The 14,137-nt window shown below is 45.2% G+C and overlaps 1 protein-coding gene across 1 annotated transcript in view; it reads left to right on the top strand.

Moving 5' to 3' along the window:
- The window catches only part of Fndc7 (fibronectin type III domain containing 7), a 33,068-nt gene that overhangs the window by 10,792 nt on the left and 8,139 nt on the right, over nt 1–14,137 (top strand). The window contains exons 5-7 of the mRNA XM_051165430.1: nt 3,560–3,817; nt 9,449–9,703; nt 12,281–12,538. Of these exons, the coding sequence (XP_051021387.1) occupies nt 3,560–3,817; nt 9,449–9,703; nt 12,281–12,538 (771 nt within the window). The remainder of the gene's footprint in view (nt 1–3,559; nt 3,818–9,448; nt 9,704–12,280; nt 12,539–14,137) is intronic.

Genomic DNA, 14,137 nt, shown 5'->3' with positions numbered 1-14,137 from the left:
ACTTGAGGCAGAGTTCCACAGCCTCCTTGGAACTCACTCTGTAGGTGAGGCTGGCCTCCACACCTGATCTTTCTGCCAGGCACTGCCATACCTTGCTCTCTTGCCCCGTGGTTTTTTTGTTTTTGTTTTTGTTTTTTTTAAAGATTTACTTATTATGTATACAGATCTCATTATAGATGGTTGTGAGCCAACATGTGGTTGCTGGGATTTGAACTCATGACCTTTGGAAGAGCAGTCAGTGCTCCTAACCTCTGAGGCATCTCTCCAGCCCCTTGCCCCATGTTTTACACAGTTGGGATTTAGTCTCCATAGGAGGTTTCTGGGCCTACTGTATAAAATGCCACAGGCTGGGTGGCTTAAGGAACAGAAACTTGTCCTTCCACAGTTGAGGCAACTCAGCCTAGAACCAAGGCTTTGGCAGAGTAGGCCCCTCCTGAGTACCAAGGAAAGATACAGCCAGGTGTTTCCCCTGGGCCTGTGTGTGGCTATCTTTACGTTCACGTGGCGTTTCCTTATATGCATGTGTCAGTGTCCGAATTTCTTCTTTTTAGAAGGACACCCATCTTGTTGGGTTAGTTCCCACCCTAATGACCCTATTTCCAGGTAAGGTCACTTTCTGAAAGTTCAAAAGGAGCTCTTCAGGACCTGCACTCCGGAGCTCGCTACTCAGCCCTTGACAGGCTGCCAAGAATCTGCCTCTTTCCCCTAAGCGTTCTATGTTTTGGTTGGAAAGTTGATTGTCTTTTGTTTGTTTTATATTTTGTTCTTTCTTTCTTTCTTTCTTTCTTTGGATGTCCTGGAACTCACTCTGTAGACCATGCTGGCTTCAAACTCAGAAGTCCGCCTGCCTCTGCCTCCTGAATGCTGGGACTAAAGGCGTGCATCACCACCGTCAGGCTCAGTTGATTGTCTTAAGACACTGCAGGTGGCCCCTATCAGCCTTGATCCAGTATAACCTCAGAGCAGAAGCTGGGGATCTTTTGAGGACTAGCAGACCATTCCTGTGAGAGATGCCCAGTCAAGATGGCCCGTAAGGGAAACGCACCAGGTGCCTTGAATGAGCCATGAAACCAGCTCCTCCGGCAGAGCCTTCTCTGGGCCCCAAATGTGTGCAGGGGATGTGTTCTGTGGAAGCCATCCACGAGGTTTTCTAAGTCCACTAAAATGCCATTGTAGATCCCCCAGGAGAACTAAAGCTAACTTCTCCCCCTGAGCACATATGTCCTTCAGTTTTTGTCTGTCTGTCTGTCTGTTTGTTTGTTTGAGGCAGGGTTTCTCTGTGTAGCCTTGGCTGTCCTGGACCTCACTCTGTAGACCAGGCTGGCCTCCAACTCAGAGAGATCTGCCTGCTTCTGCTTCCCTAGTGCTGGGATTACAGGTGTGTGCTACCATCTCCCAGCATCCTCCAGGTTTTTAAAAAGTAGTTGTCTATGCTTTCTATACTTGTCTGTGTGTATTTTCATGCCATGACATACATGTGGCGGTCAGAGGACAACTTGAAGGTGCCAGTTCAGTTCTCTCCTTTCACCATGTGTGTAGTGGAGGTTTTGGTTTCTTTAAAACATCAGTCATGGTATGCAAACACGGTTTTGCTTTAATCCCAGGTGTGGGATATGGGGCTCATTTAGATGGCCACAGCGGCAGACTATTTGCCTCCTGTGGGCTCTGAGAGTGCCCAGATCTTTGCCAGCTGTGGATAGCTCAACTCTGATGACCCTGGAGAAGGAATAAATGCCAGAACCTGGGGGTGGGGCTCTGAGGAAGGAGAAGGCTGTCGCTCCCCCCTGCTGCTCCTGGTCGCTGGTGATGCAGTCAGATGAGGAGAAGTCGGAGTGATCCCGAAATGAGGATTGGGCTTGCCCCAAGGAACCCGACAACCCTAATCAGCAGGAAGTAGCTAAAAAGACCTATGCCCCGCCCCCATGAACTTTTCTCTCCTATCCCCTGGAAGTGATAGAAGTGGAGACGGGAGGTTGAGCTATAAGAAAGCCCAATAAAGTAAGATCGATTTTTTTTTTTTTTTGAAAAAATGAGAACCTATGCATGTGGGCTCTGAACTCAGGTCGTCAGGCTTGGCAGTGAGTGCCTGGGCCTGCTGAGTCATCTGGCTGGCTCCGTCCTTCAGGGTTATCAATGGTTTCACCGTGAACACACCAAGACATGTTTATAAGAATGAGAGGGAAGTAGCCGGGCGGTGGTGGCGTACGCCTTTAATCCCAGCACTCGGGAGGCAGAGGTAGGCAGATCGCTGTGAGTTCGAGGCCAGCCTGGTTTACAGGGTGAGTTCAGGACAGCCAAGGCTACACAGAGAAACCCTGTCTCGAAAAACCAAAAAAAAAAAAAAAAAAAAAAAAAAAAAAAAAAAAAAGAATGAGAGGGACGTGCTTGGGAGACACCTTCATGGGTGAGAACTTAAACGTGAGTCTTTCCTGTCCTTTGATTTAGGATGGGGCATTTGTATACCCGGAAGCTATCGTGAACTAAAAAGTTGTTCAGAGTAAAAAGTCACCAGAGGTCAAACATAAAAGTGGTGGTGGGAGGCGATGAGGGGTAGGGGTTGAGCCTTTTCCTCCCCTGCCTTGAGCCACGTTCCCAGCCCAAGAAGTGATACATTTGGCTTCATGGGTCAGTAATAAAGAAGACATTTGACCTACCATGTGACAACAGGCTCAAGTGGCCCTTTCACATGTATATGCTCACTTTTTCCTGTTTATTTGGTTGCTCGGCCTTGTTGCCACAGGTCTCCCTATGTAGTACAAGTTGGCTGTGCTTTTCCAATGCTCCTCCTCAGCGGGGTGCCAAGGGCTGGGATTGTGCCACCGCCCCAGGCATCACAAATGTTATTCTCCACCACTTGTAGTATATTCACAATTCAACAGATGCTCTTAAGTGTCAGTTATGTGTTAAACACTGCTCTTACAATTTTTTACAAAATGAAAAAAAGGATTAATTAATCCGACAGTGGTCTATAGCTAAGGATGAGTTTGCACAGTAACGAGCATTATGTTGTGGCGCCCGCGCCACCGCGGTACCGAGTTGAGGATGGATTTAACTCATGCGCGCGCGCGCGCGCACACACACACACACACACACACACACACACAGCGGGTCCTTCGTGCTAAGAAAGCAGCAGCTGCTGCAGCAGGCGCGGCAGTGGTTTATTATTCTCATCCCTCCTCCAGAGTTCCAAAGAGCCTTCTCATAGGCAGCAAAACAGGAATCCTCCTCCCAGGTGAAATCCCTCAAGAGGTGATTGCACACAGGAGGAAAAGTCTCGAGGAAGGGAGGGGAGCGTTCTCAGAGCAGTAAACATGACTAGCTAACCAAGATAAACACAGACATGGAAGATGCTAGAAACAGGACATGAAACAGCAAGACAGGCAGGCAGCCCAGTCGGGCCTGGTTCCTACATTATGTGACTAATCCTCCTATACACTAAGCCCCAATTGTATGCTTTGAACAACTTAACATTATCCAGCCACCAGAGTCTCTTATCTACTGATATTGCAACGTTTAACTAAGCTAAATCTTACTAGGTTCTCATTTCTCAAAACCATAGGTCCTCGTGCCCCTGCCAACATTCAAGTCCTCTTTGACAGCGGGGCCCTAAAGGTATCTGTTTCATGGACTCCAGCAGAAGGGGCTTCCAACTACACGGTGATGGCATCGAGTGGTTCTTTCCAGCGGAGCTGCAGTACACCTCTCAGTTCCTGTAGCATCACTTCTCTGCAGTGTGGAACGGAGTACCTGATTTCCGTCTCGGCCAGCAACGATGCTGGCTCCAGCAAGTCCTCATCTGCAGAGACCCTAAAGACGGGTATGTAAGACAGAGCAAAGCCTGGCAGGGGCTGGTGATCAGAGCACTGCCATAAGGGGAGCGGAGATTCCCAGGAAGGTTCTAGAACAGCCTGGAAGCAGCAAAGATGAAAGCCTGGTCTAAGCTGGGCACACAGTTGCAACCCCAACATTTGGGAGGCTGAAGCAGAAGGAAAGCCATGAGTTCGAGGCCATCCTGGGCTACATACTGAACACTAAACTATCCAGGGCTACCTAGCAAAACCTGTCTCGGGGAGAGAGAGAGAGGGAGGGAGAGAGAGAGACTGACAGCTGCTGAGAAGATTTTGTGGTAAAGGTGTTTGCAATACAAGGCTGACTTCAATCCAGATACCCACACAAAGGTGGAAGCAGGAGACCAACTCCACAAGCTGTGACTGTCCTCCATGCACACAAAGTTGGACCCTCCCCGCCACATTATAAACACATACACACACACACACACACATAAATACATACACACATAAATACACACACTACACACACACAAATACATACACACATAAATACACACACTACACACACACAAATACACACACACACAAATACACACACACACAAATACACACACAAATACACACGCCATACACATACAGACAACCCGTATATACACACACACACTAGGCATGTAGACACGTGCACACATACAAATACACATACACATATACACAGAGATACACATATACACACACACATACAAACAACAATTAAAAAGTTAGATAGAGGGGCCGGGTGTGGTGGCACACGCCTTTAATCTCAGCACTCGGGAGGCAGAGGCAGGCGGATCGCTGTGAGTTCGAGGTCAGACTGGTCTACAAAGGGAGTCCAGGACAGCCAAGGCTACACAGAGAAACCCTGTCTCAAAAAACCAAACAAAACAAACAAAACTTAAAAAAAGTTAGATAGATAATACATAAATAAACAAACATTTTTTTTAAAAAAAGAAAGCCTATCCTGGTCTAAATGAAAGTGTTGAGCTGGGTTTCAGTGAGTGACCACTACTGATGGAGAAGCAAAAAGCACTTCTCTGACTAGTCACAGGCTTGGCCTGACTCCTGGTCTTTCATTAATTCTTTCTTACTTTTACTTTATTTCACTCTATGCTATTTTATTTTAATTTTGGAGACAAGGTCTCACATTGCTGCCAGGCTGGTCTGGACTCCCAGGGCTCAGGAGATCCTAGGTCAGCTGGGGCTGAGGGATCCATCACTGGGACTCACTTGCTTTTTTAATTTTCAAAGTTTTGAAAATGTAAAACTCCAGGTTTTATTTACAACTCTTTAGTATGAGCAACTAACTGCTTCTTCGTGTGTGTGTTACACAATAGTGTGTATGTGTGCTGGACACACGCAAGTATGAGGATGCCTGCAGCCATGAGTGCACCCACGAAGGCCAGGACGTCAGGTATCTTTGTCACACTCTGCCTTCTCGCCTAGATGAGGACTCAACCACATCTCATAGACCCAGAATCACATCTGTTTAGCCAGTGAGTCTGGGAGATGGTGCCGTCTCCATCCTCCCACAGTGGGATCAATGCATGTGCAGTCATACTCAGCTTTGTACATGATTCTAGGGATTCGAACTTGGGTCCTCATGGCAGAAGAGGGTGCTGTGACCCATGAGCTATCTCTCCTGCCCCTGACTTTCCTTGACATGTTTCATGACAAAGGGTTGGTAGGAGCTATTTTTTTTAATTTTATTTTATTTTATTTTATGTTTGTTTTTTGAGACAGAGTCTCTCTGTGAAGCCTTGGCTGTCCTGGACTCGCTTTGTAGACCAGGCTGGCCTTGAACTCAGTGATCTGCCTGCCTCTGCCTCTGCCTCTGAGTGCTGAGATTAAAGGCGCGCACGCTACCATGCCTGGCCATGGAGCTAGTTTTAAAACTAAAAGATGGGACATTTCTAGCTCTAATTATGTTTTTTCGATATTCCCAGTTTTATTCTTGTCTGAGAGTTAAAGACATGGAGCGGAGTGGCTTGCTGCTCCATTTAGAAGTGGCTATGTGTCTGGGGAGTTGGGACTAATATTTAACAGGAACTACTGCATCTCAGGCACCATAATTATATTACTTAACTCTGAGGATAATTTTGTGGTTTTTTTTTTTTTTTTACTGTTTTTGTATGTTTTGTTTCTCTCGTTTATTTGTTTGAGACACAGTTTAAAGAAGCTCAGGCTTGCCCTCCAAGTCAGTTGTGTAGCCAAGTCTGGCCTTCAGCTCCCGATCTTCCAGCCTCCACAGGCTCTCACCGCCTCCTTGCCTGGCTTATCTCTTTCTTTTAGAAGCAAAACCTGAAGCTCAGGGTGGCTAAAGGCTGTTTCCTCCAGTGCACACTGATAATAAGAGGTGCTGCTGCCGAGATCTGAGTTCCTGCTTGCCTGCTTGTAATCCGCTAGGCTGAGGAAAATGTAACCCCACCCACTCCTCAACAGTCAGAACCCTGTTGTGGTGAGGTACAAAGGACTCTGCACAGAGAGAGGACTGGAGTGCTCACCAAGCTGAGGACCTCTCTCCTACAAGGGAAAGGAATGTAGTCAAACCCTCAGACCCGCGGCGTTCGTAGAGTAAGGTCACCAACGCAAGCTTGGTCATTAGACTTGTGACGGTTACAAGGTTGTGTAGCAGGTGCAGTAAAAGCGATTCTGAGGAAGGAGTCGCTGAGGAAGGAAGAGCCAAGAGACACTTCAAAGACACAGACGTTCTGAGTCAGTCATTTAGTGCAGGAGAGAACCATCTTGCATTTTAAAATTTACATGCGCATCAGAACCATCTAGGACTCCTTCAGTTTTAACGTTGGCAGTCTCCACTGTGAGGCGGACGATGGTGCTGCATTTTGAGTGCTGGTCGGCCTATTGCTTTTATCAGAAAAATTCCTTGGGCCGAGGCATCAAGTGAGTTGAGAGAACATTTTGCTCAGTTTGACTATATTAAAAAGTATACTGGAAGCTGGAGAGATGGCTCAGAGGTTAAGAGCACTGGCTGCTCTTCCTGAGGTCCTGAGTTCAATTCCCGGCAACCACATTGTGGCTCACAACCATCTATAATGAGATCTGGTGCCCTCTTCTGACATGCAGGCAGAACACTGTATTCGTAATAAATAAATACTTTTTTAAAAAGTATACTGTAGGTTTTGACAGAGACTGGCTTTCACAAAGGCATAGGCTGGGGTCAGTTTTATTCACAGGAAGAACTTCAGAATGTACTACAACAGGAAAGCCATATTATTGATGGAGTAAAGGTCTGTGTTCAAGCTCCGAAACCAAAGGGGCTCAAACATCTGATGAAGAAAAAGATTTCTGAGATGATTAGTATACTACCCATTAAATAAATGTACCCAAGGCCAAAAAACAAAAACAAAACAACAACCAACCAAACAAACAAACAAACAAAACAAAACAAAAACCAACGTAGGAGCCCGGCGGTGGTGGCGCACGCCTTTAATTCCAGCACTCAGGAGGCAGAGGCTGGCGGATCGCTGTGAGTTCGAGGCCAGCCTGGTCTACAAAGTGAGTCCAGGGCAGCCAAGGCTACACAGAGAAACCCTGTCTCAAAAAACTAAAAACAAAAACAAAAACAAAAACAAAAAACCTAGGGGATGTTCATAAAGTCAAAACACCCAGATGCCACCAAGATAATAAAATTAAGATTTTTTGGGGGGGGGGGATAGAGCCCCGATAGAATAGTCTTCAAAAGCTCCCCAGTTGCTTCTTAACATAAGTGTTACTGAGAGTCCTTGTAACTTTCAGCTCCTGCCCTTATTGGTCCTCGAGTACCACTGTGGTGTGTGTATGACACACGCAGTACTGATTGTGAGAGAGCCTTGACTTATCAATAGAAGAACTATGTTTAGAAAGGACTATGGCTTCCTAGGGCCCAGCAATGTGAACTGTAATTTAGGAGGACTTACATTAGAGATGACTAAACTTTTGAAAGCTTGTGGATTGGATGGAGGACCTTCATTTGAAATCAACCTTTCAGGAAACATCAGTCCATGCTGAGCATAGATAATAGAAATATTTATTGCCTTGACACAGAAACCCAAGCGACATTAGCCAAGGAGAAGGAGATAGTTTAGTGTCTATTGTGTAAAGTAAGCATTGAGGGCATCCTTGGTTTACACCGAGTTGTACTTATTGTTTGATTTGTTTCTTGTCTGAGCATCTAGCATTTTAACTGTCTGGAGATGGAATGGGCATCTGAGAATGTGGCTCCTTTGCCGAGTACATGGAAGGTCAGAGTTAGGAGAAATGCCTGCACTATGAAGGCTTTGTACACAGCCCCTAGAAAGACCCATGTGCCCCTGTATCTTAGTTATGCCTATATCTTAGTCACTTTTCTATTCCTGTGAGGAGACGCCATGATGGTGGCAGCTCTAAAAAGGAAAGCATTTAACTGGGGGCTTGTTTACAGTTTCAGAGGCCTAGTGGTGGTGGTGGGGATGTCAAGGCACTGTAGCCTTACAGAAGGGCTAATCTTGATCTGCAGGCCACAGGAAGAGAGAGAACTGGGCTGGAATGGGCTTTTATGTATATAGTGCTCTGCCTGCATGTACACCTGCAGGCCAGAAGAGGGCATCAGATCACGTTATAGGTGGTTGTGAGCCGTTGCTGGGAATTGAACTCAGGACCTTTGGAAGAGCAGGCTCTTAACCACTGAGCCATCTCTCCAGCCCCTATTATTACCTTTTTAAAAAGATAACTTCTAGATATTTATTGTTTGGCTCACATCAAATAGGCTTCATGTCTATGTAAGGTGAAAGCCATACCTTTCCCCTCCCCATTAGACAGAGTCTCTCTATGTAGTCCTGGAGCTCACTATGTAGGTCAGGTTGGCATCAAACTCACAGAGATTCTCCTGACTCTGCCTCCCAAGTGTTGGGATTAAAGGTGTGTGCCACCACACCTGACAAGGCCACACATCTTAAGTTGACTCTCAAACTCCCGTGGTATATGCTGGGATATAGGCTGGTTTTCCTTAGCGTGCACAAAGTCCTTGGTTTGATCCCCAGCAGCTCATAAAAAGTGGGTGTGGTAGTATATAACCGTAACCCAGGTACCTAAGAGATGTAGGTGGGAGGATCAGAAGTTCAAGGTCATCCTTGGACATCTAGTATGTTTCCATGCAGCCTTGCGTATATAAGACCCTATTTCAAACAAAAAAGCCTCCAGTGGCCTATTATTCCAAATAACATTTGTTATAATGAACTAGCATAGGCCCCAGGTATTTAGCATAGCCTTTGTTTCTATAAAAATATCTTCTAGGGCTGGAGAGATGGCTCAGAGGTTAAGAGCACTGGCTCCTCTTCCAGAGGTCCTGAGTTCAATTCCCAGCAACCACATGGTGGCTCACAACCATCTATAATGAGATCTGGCGCCCTCTTCTGGCCCACAGGCATACATGCAGGCAGAATACTGTATAAGTAAGAAATCTTTTTTTAAAAAAACATATCTTCTAATGTTTCTGGTACCCAATTTTGCATCTTATGCATCCAGTTCAATGTTACAAAACACAGAGCTGTTGGTTCGGTTTATCTTGGCACTTCAGATAACTGCCAAGATGACAAAAAAGTCTCCTACAATAGTCATCTGACTGCTTACTTTGTGTTGTTTCCTAGTTGCTTGCGCACCTGGAAGAGTGACAATCCAAGAAGACCCCCCTGGTCACTTGTCAGTGGCTTGGTCCAGTGTGGATCTGGGTGACTACTATGTAGCTTTTGTGAAGAGTGACGATGGCTTGGAAGTACATTGCAACACCTCCCTCACCCAGTGCGACTTCCTGTCCGAGTGTGGCTTCACATACTTTATTAGTGTATTTGCCTATAACAAAGCAGGGCAGAGTCCTCTGGGGGATGTGTTCAACTACACCACAGGTGAGTCCCATCTGATGCTGGTTAAGGGAGCGTTGAGTTCAGTAAGCTCAGGGGCAGGATGAACAACCTCTTGTACTGACTGATGGCACCATCTGAAAGTCATTCCAGCACGGAGAGTAACTGAAATCCCTTGTTGCACATTCTTTCCAGAGTAGGGACGATTTGGCTCTGGAGAAAAAGTCGAACCAAGCATGCAAGGGTTAGGAGTCAAATTGGAGGGAGGGCGGGGATGCGTTTGTTCACCACAGTCTGAGAAACTGGACTGAACCTTTCACAAAGTTCTACTCCATACTCAGGCCTGTTTGAGGTTCTGAAAAGAATACAGCCATTCCCCCACCCCCCACCCCCATTTCAGGAGCACAGTTTTCTCTTGGGACCAGATATGGTAGATGTAGGGGCCAAGACGGCTGCATGAGGTGGAGGGCTTCTGAGCGGACACCTGAGATTAAGTCCAAACTTGACCTCTAACTCACTCAGTAGGAAAATGGCATGTGCCTTACTTCTCCTTCAGTGCCCTCCACTGCAAAATGGGACAGTAACAACACAGGTGGGAAAAGGTCTTTGTATGTGACAAGGCAGAGCATAAGTACTTTTATTAGTGTTATTATTATCATTATTAGCATCTGTTATCTTGGTTACCACCACTGTCCTCCTCTTGGCTTGGATCTTAGATCGGGCAACAGTTGTGCTTTATTCCTTGTTGTGGGAATTGGTTATTAATATTTGCTATTAACCTATATAATTATTATGGTGGTTAATATTTAACCTGCTATCAATCAATAAAGGACACAGACACCCGAAACTCTGTAACGTTGGAGCATCATCTTCAGCCTTCTGGCCTAGTATATCTGACAGACCTATTTGTGAGGCAGGAACTATTGAGGACTTGTTTACCTGTCTTGGCACGGCTCTGCAGCTGAGTAGGCCTGCGTCCAAGCTTGCCCATTTTAGGCACAATTCTGTGTGTGGTAGAAGTGGGGACATCTTCTTTGTCCTGGTGGCTAACTTGCCACATTAGAAGCAACTTCATATAGAAGTTTCCTCATGCTCCTATCTACTTTGAGGTAGGCTAGGGATGTTGCCAGGAGCTGACCTATCTAGTCAACAAAGCCTTAAATTGATTTAAAAAATATTTAAACGCCATATTTTGTAGGTCTCTCAGGTTTTTGAAGGCCATCTAGCTATTTATCATTATAAAGTACATAATCATATCTATCTATCTATCTATCATAAATCTGAACATGCAAATGTTTGTTTTTAGCTATTTACTACCTGTTTAATCTAGGAAACATATTTCTGTAATAAGCTAAACTAGTAGTAGACATGACTATGAGTCTGATTGACTAATAACTTTCATTATTTAATTATCCTAAACAGTTTATAATAGCAGCTTTTAAAAGGACTGGAAGTAAACCTTGTATTTATCAATGAATTGTATAGGTCCAATGTCTCATATCAGAGTACAAACTCATATATATGTATATATACATATATACATGTATGTATCAAAATTAACCTTAAATTTGTATCAAATAGAGCTGGAGAATGACTCAGAGGTTAAGAGCACTGACTGCTCTTCCATAGGTCATGAGTTCAACTCCCAGCCACCACATCATGGCTCACAACATCTATAATGTGATCTGATTCCCTCTTCTGGCGTGTAGGTATACATGCAGACAGAGCATAGTATACTAAATAAACAAATATTTTTAAATTTTCGTATCAAGTATACTAAAATTTATACCAATTAAAACCTTAAAACTGTATCATTATACAGAATTTTATACCAATGTATGAAAATTGACCAATTTTTGAGAATGATAACAGTTCCATAGTTAAAGAATAGATTTAATAATCTACCATTTATCTTATATTTTCCTCTAATTTCTCTGTCATCAGTGTGATCAGCACAGAGAGATACTAGGTCTTTGGAGAATGGTTGAGTGTGGGGGGCGGCTGGAAATGAATCATTTATAAAATATTCTAATTGTGAAATGTGATAAGGGTGGATTGTGATACATCTTACCAGGATTGAGGGCTATGACTAATTGGTGCTTTGGGAATTTAGAAAGGGGTGTTGGCAAGGTCAAGAGCACAGGAGCGGCCTGAACTGGAGTTCAGGAATGCATGGAATGTAGGCGGGAAAGAATGCAAGAGAAATCGCAAACTGAGCTAGGTCGCGGCCAGGGGCATTCTCTGGGGCTCCCTTTAAGATGTGTTAGTACAGTCCTCCTCTCTATCGACTCATACCCCACTTTAACTGGTTTAGTGTCTAGGTAGACTGAGTCTAGGACTCAGGCTCGGTATGACTTTATCAGGCAGAAGGGGTCAGATTTTCCAGCAGAGAGCCCAGAAGTCTTCAAGACTTAGGGAAGTGAGAGCATGGGTCGGGTGTGTAGAGGTGAGCAGCCTGATGTTCACTTGGGCGCCACGCTGAGGATTTGGCCCAGGTGGTTGGGGCTGACCAGTCTGCTCAGGAGGGCAAGGCCAGAGGGTCTGGCCACAGGGAGGTCAAGACTCACTAGCCCCCTCTGGTGGCGTGGCTCCTGTAATGGCCTTGGGTCCCTCTGCTTGCAGCTCCCTGTTGTCCTAGTGACATTAGCCCAGTGTTGGTGTTCAGTGACAGAGTGGAAATTGCCTGGTCTCCCGTGCGGGGTGCTGAACTCTACGAAACCAAGGCCGTAGCTGGATGCAGTGTTGTGGAGTGCAACGACACCGCCCCTGCTTGCACCCTCTCTGCTTTGAATTGTGACACCAAGTACAACATCACGGTGTATTCCTTCAGCGAGGTCCGGGGCAGCAATCTGTCCTGCCCCTCACGCTTTATCACCACAGGTATGGTACTGCTGTGCTGTCAGTCACCGATGTCTCAATAGCCAGCCTCAGCCCTGCAGAAAACAGGGCTGGAGAGGTGGCTCAGTACCACTCCGGCACAGGATGTAAATTCAGGGGCCAGCACCCACATCAGGAGGCTCACAACCTCAGGTAACTCCAGATCCAGTGATCTGATGCCCTCTTCTGGCCCCTGTGGGCACTGCATGCATATGTCCAATGTACACATGCATGTATTATTAAGTTGAGGAGAGGCAGCAAAGAAAGTGGAAACCAAAAGGTAGGAAGAAAGACAGTAGGAAGAGATTATGGGGATAGAGGAGGAGTTCTGGGTGCAAATTCTTGACCTCAGCCATCAGATTCATATCCCCGCCCCCACTGGAGAATGCCTGCCTGTACACCATGAGGTTATTTTGGGTTTTGAAGTTCAAAATACTCCATTTTTCAGTTGGCCCAAAACTGCAGGAACCTAATTTCTATGCCAACATCAAGAGTTTTCTGCAAAAACTTTCTGTGAACTTGGCCTATATGTACATATGGTTGAAAGCTGCGGGGTTTTAAAAATAATATTTCTTTTTTCACAATGTCATACATACATAATGTATTTTATCACTGTCATTGTCCTCTTTTATTCCTTCCCCCCACCAGGTGTTTTAAAAACAAAACCAAAAACCCTAGTTTAGGAGGTTGTGGTGGCACATACCTTTAATCTCACAGCATTTGGGAGGAAGAGGCAAGTGGATTGCTGTGAATTTGAGGCCAGCCAAGCGACATAGTGCTAAGGTTATTTTTATGAAGCTGTGTTTGTTTCTCAGTTTCTCTCTTAACCCAGCTATCACACAAATAATTGGGACTCTGTTTGTTTAATAATAAGCTTCACAGCACAAGAACTGAGCAGTTATTAGTCTAGTCTTACTCCTCTAAGCTAAATTGGCGTCATCTCAGCTTAAATCCCAGAGATGCTTGTGCTTTGTAGCTTTTCCTGTTCCAGCTCCATCTTCTGATGTCTCTTAGACCTCTTCCATGGCTAAATCCCCCTACTTCTTCCTCTAACTCCTCCTCAGGCTGGCAGGAAGTCCAGCCCTATTCTCTCCCCTGCTCAGTGATTGGCTGTAAGCTGGTTTATTGATGTATCAGAGGACAATTGGGGAGCAGCGTTTACACAACATTGAGACAGGAAATTCTCAGAACTAGAATTGTAACCAGATATGGGGGCGGGGTGGTAGAGAAATCAGCATTTGAAGTATACAATAGCCTTATGCCTACAACACAGAGAAACACTGTCTCAAAAAAAAAAACAAAAAACAAAAAACAAAACAAAAAAAAAAAAAAAAAAAACCAAACAAAAACTTAGTTTCTTCTTCTTCTTTTTTTTTTTTTTCCTCTCATTTTGAGATGGGGTCTCTTTAACCTAGGTGGCCTGGTTGCCTTTAAGTCACTGCAGGCCTCCTGCTTCAGTTTACTAGTACTGGCATTACAGGTACCACCATACCTGGCTCCATTTCGGGGTATTTTTTCTTTTTGGAAAAGGGTCTCTCATATAGTCCAGGTTGGCCTCAGACTCACTGTGTAGCCAAGGCTGACCTTGAACTCCTGACTCTC

Source organism: Acomys russatus, chromosome 23 (assembly GCF_903995435.1).
Source record: "Acomys russatus chromosome 23, mAcoRus1.1, whole genome shotgun sequence".
NCBI classification, from domain to species: domain Eukaryota; kingdom Metazoa; phylum Chordata; class Mammalia; order Rodentia; family Muridae; genus Acomys; species Acomys russatus.
The sequence above is the reverse complement of the archived record's forward strand: the minus strand, read 5'-3'. Positions and strand labels throughout refer to the sequence as shown.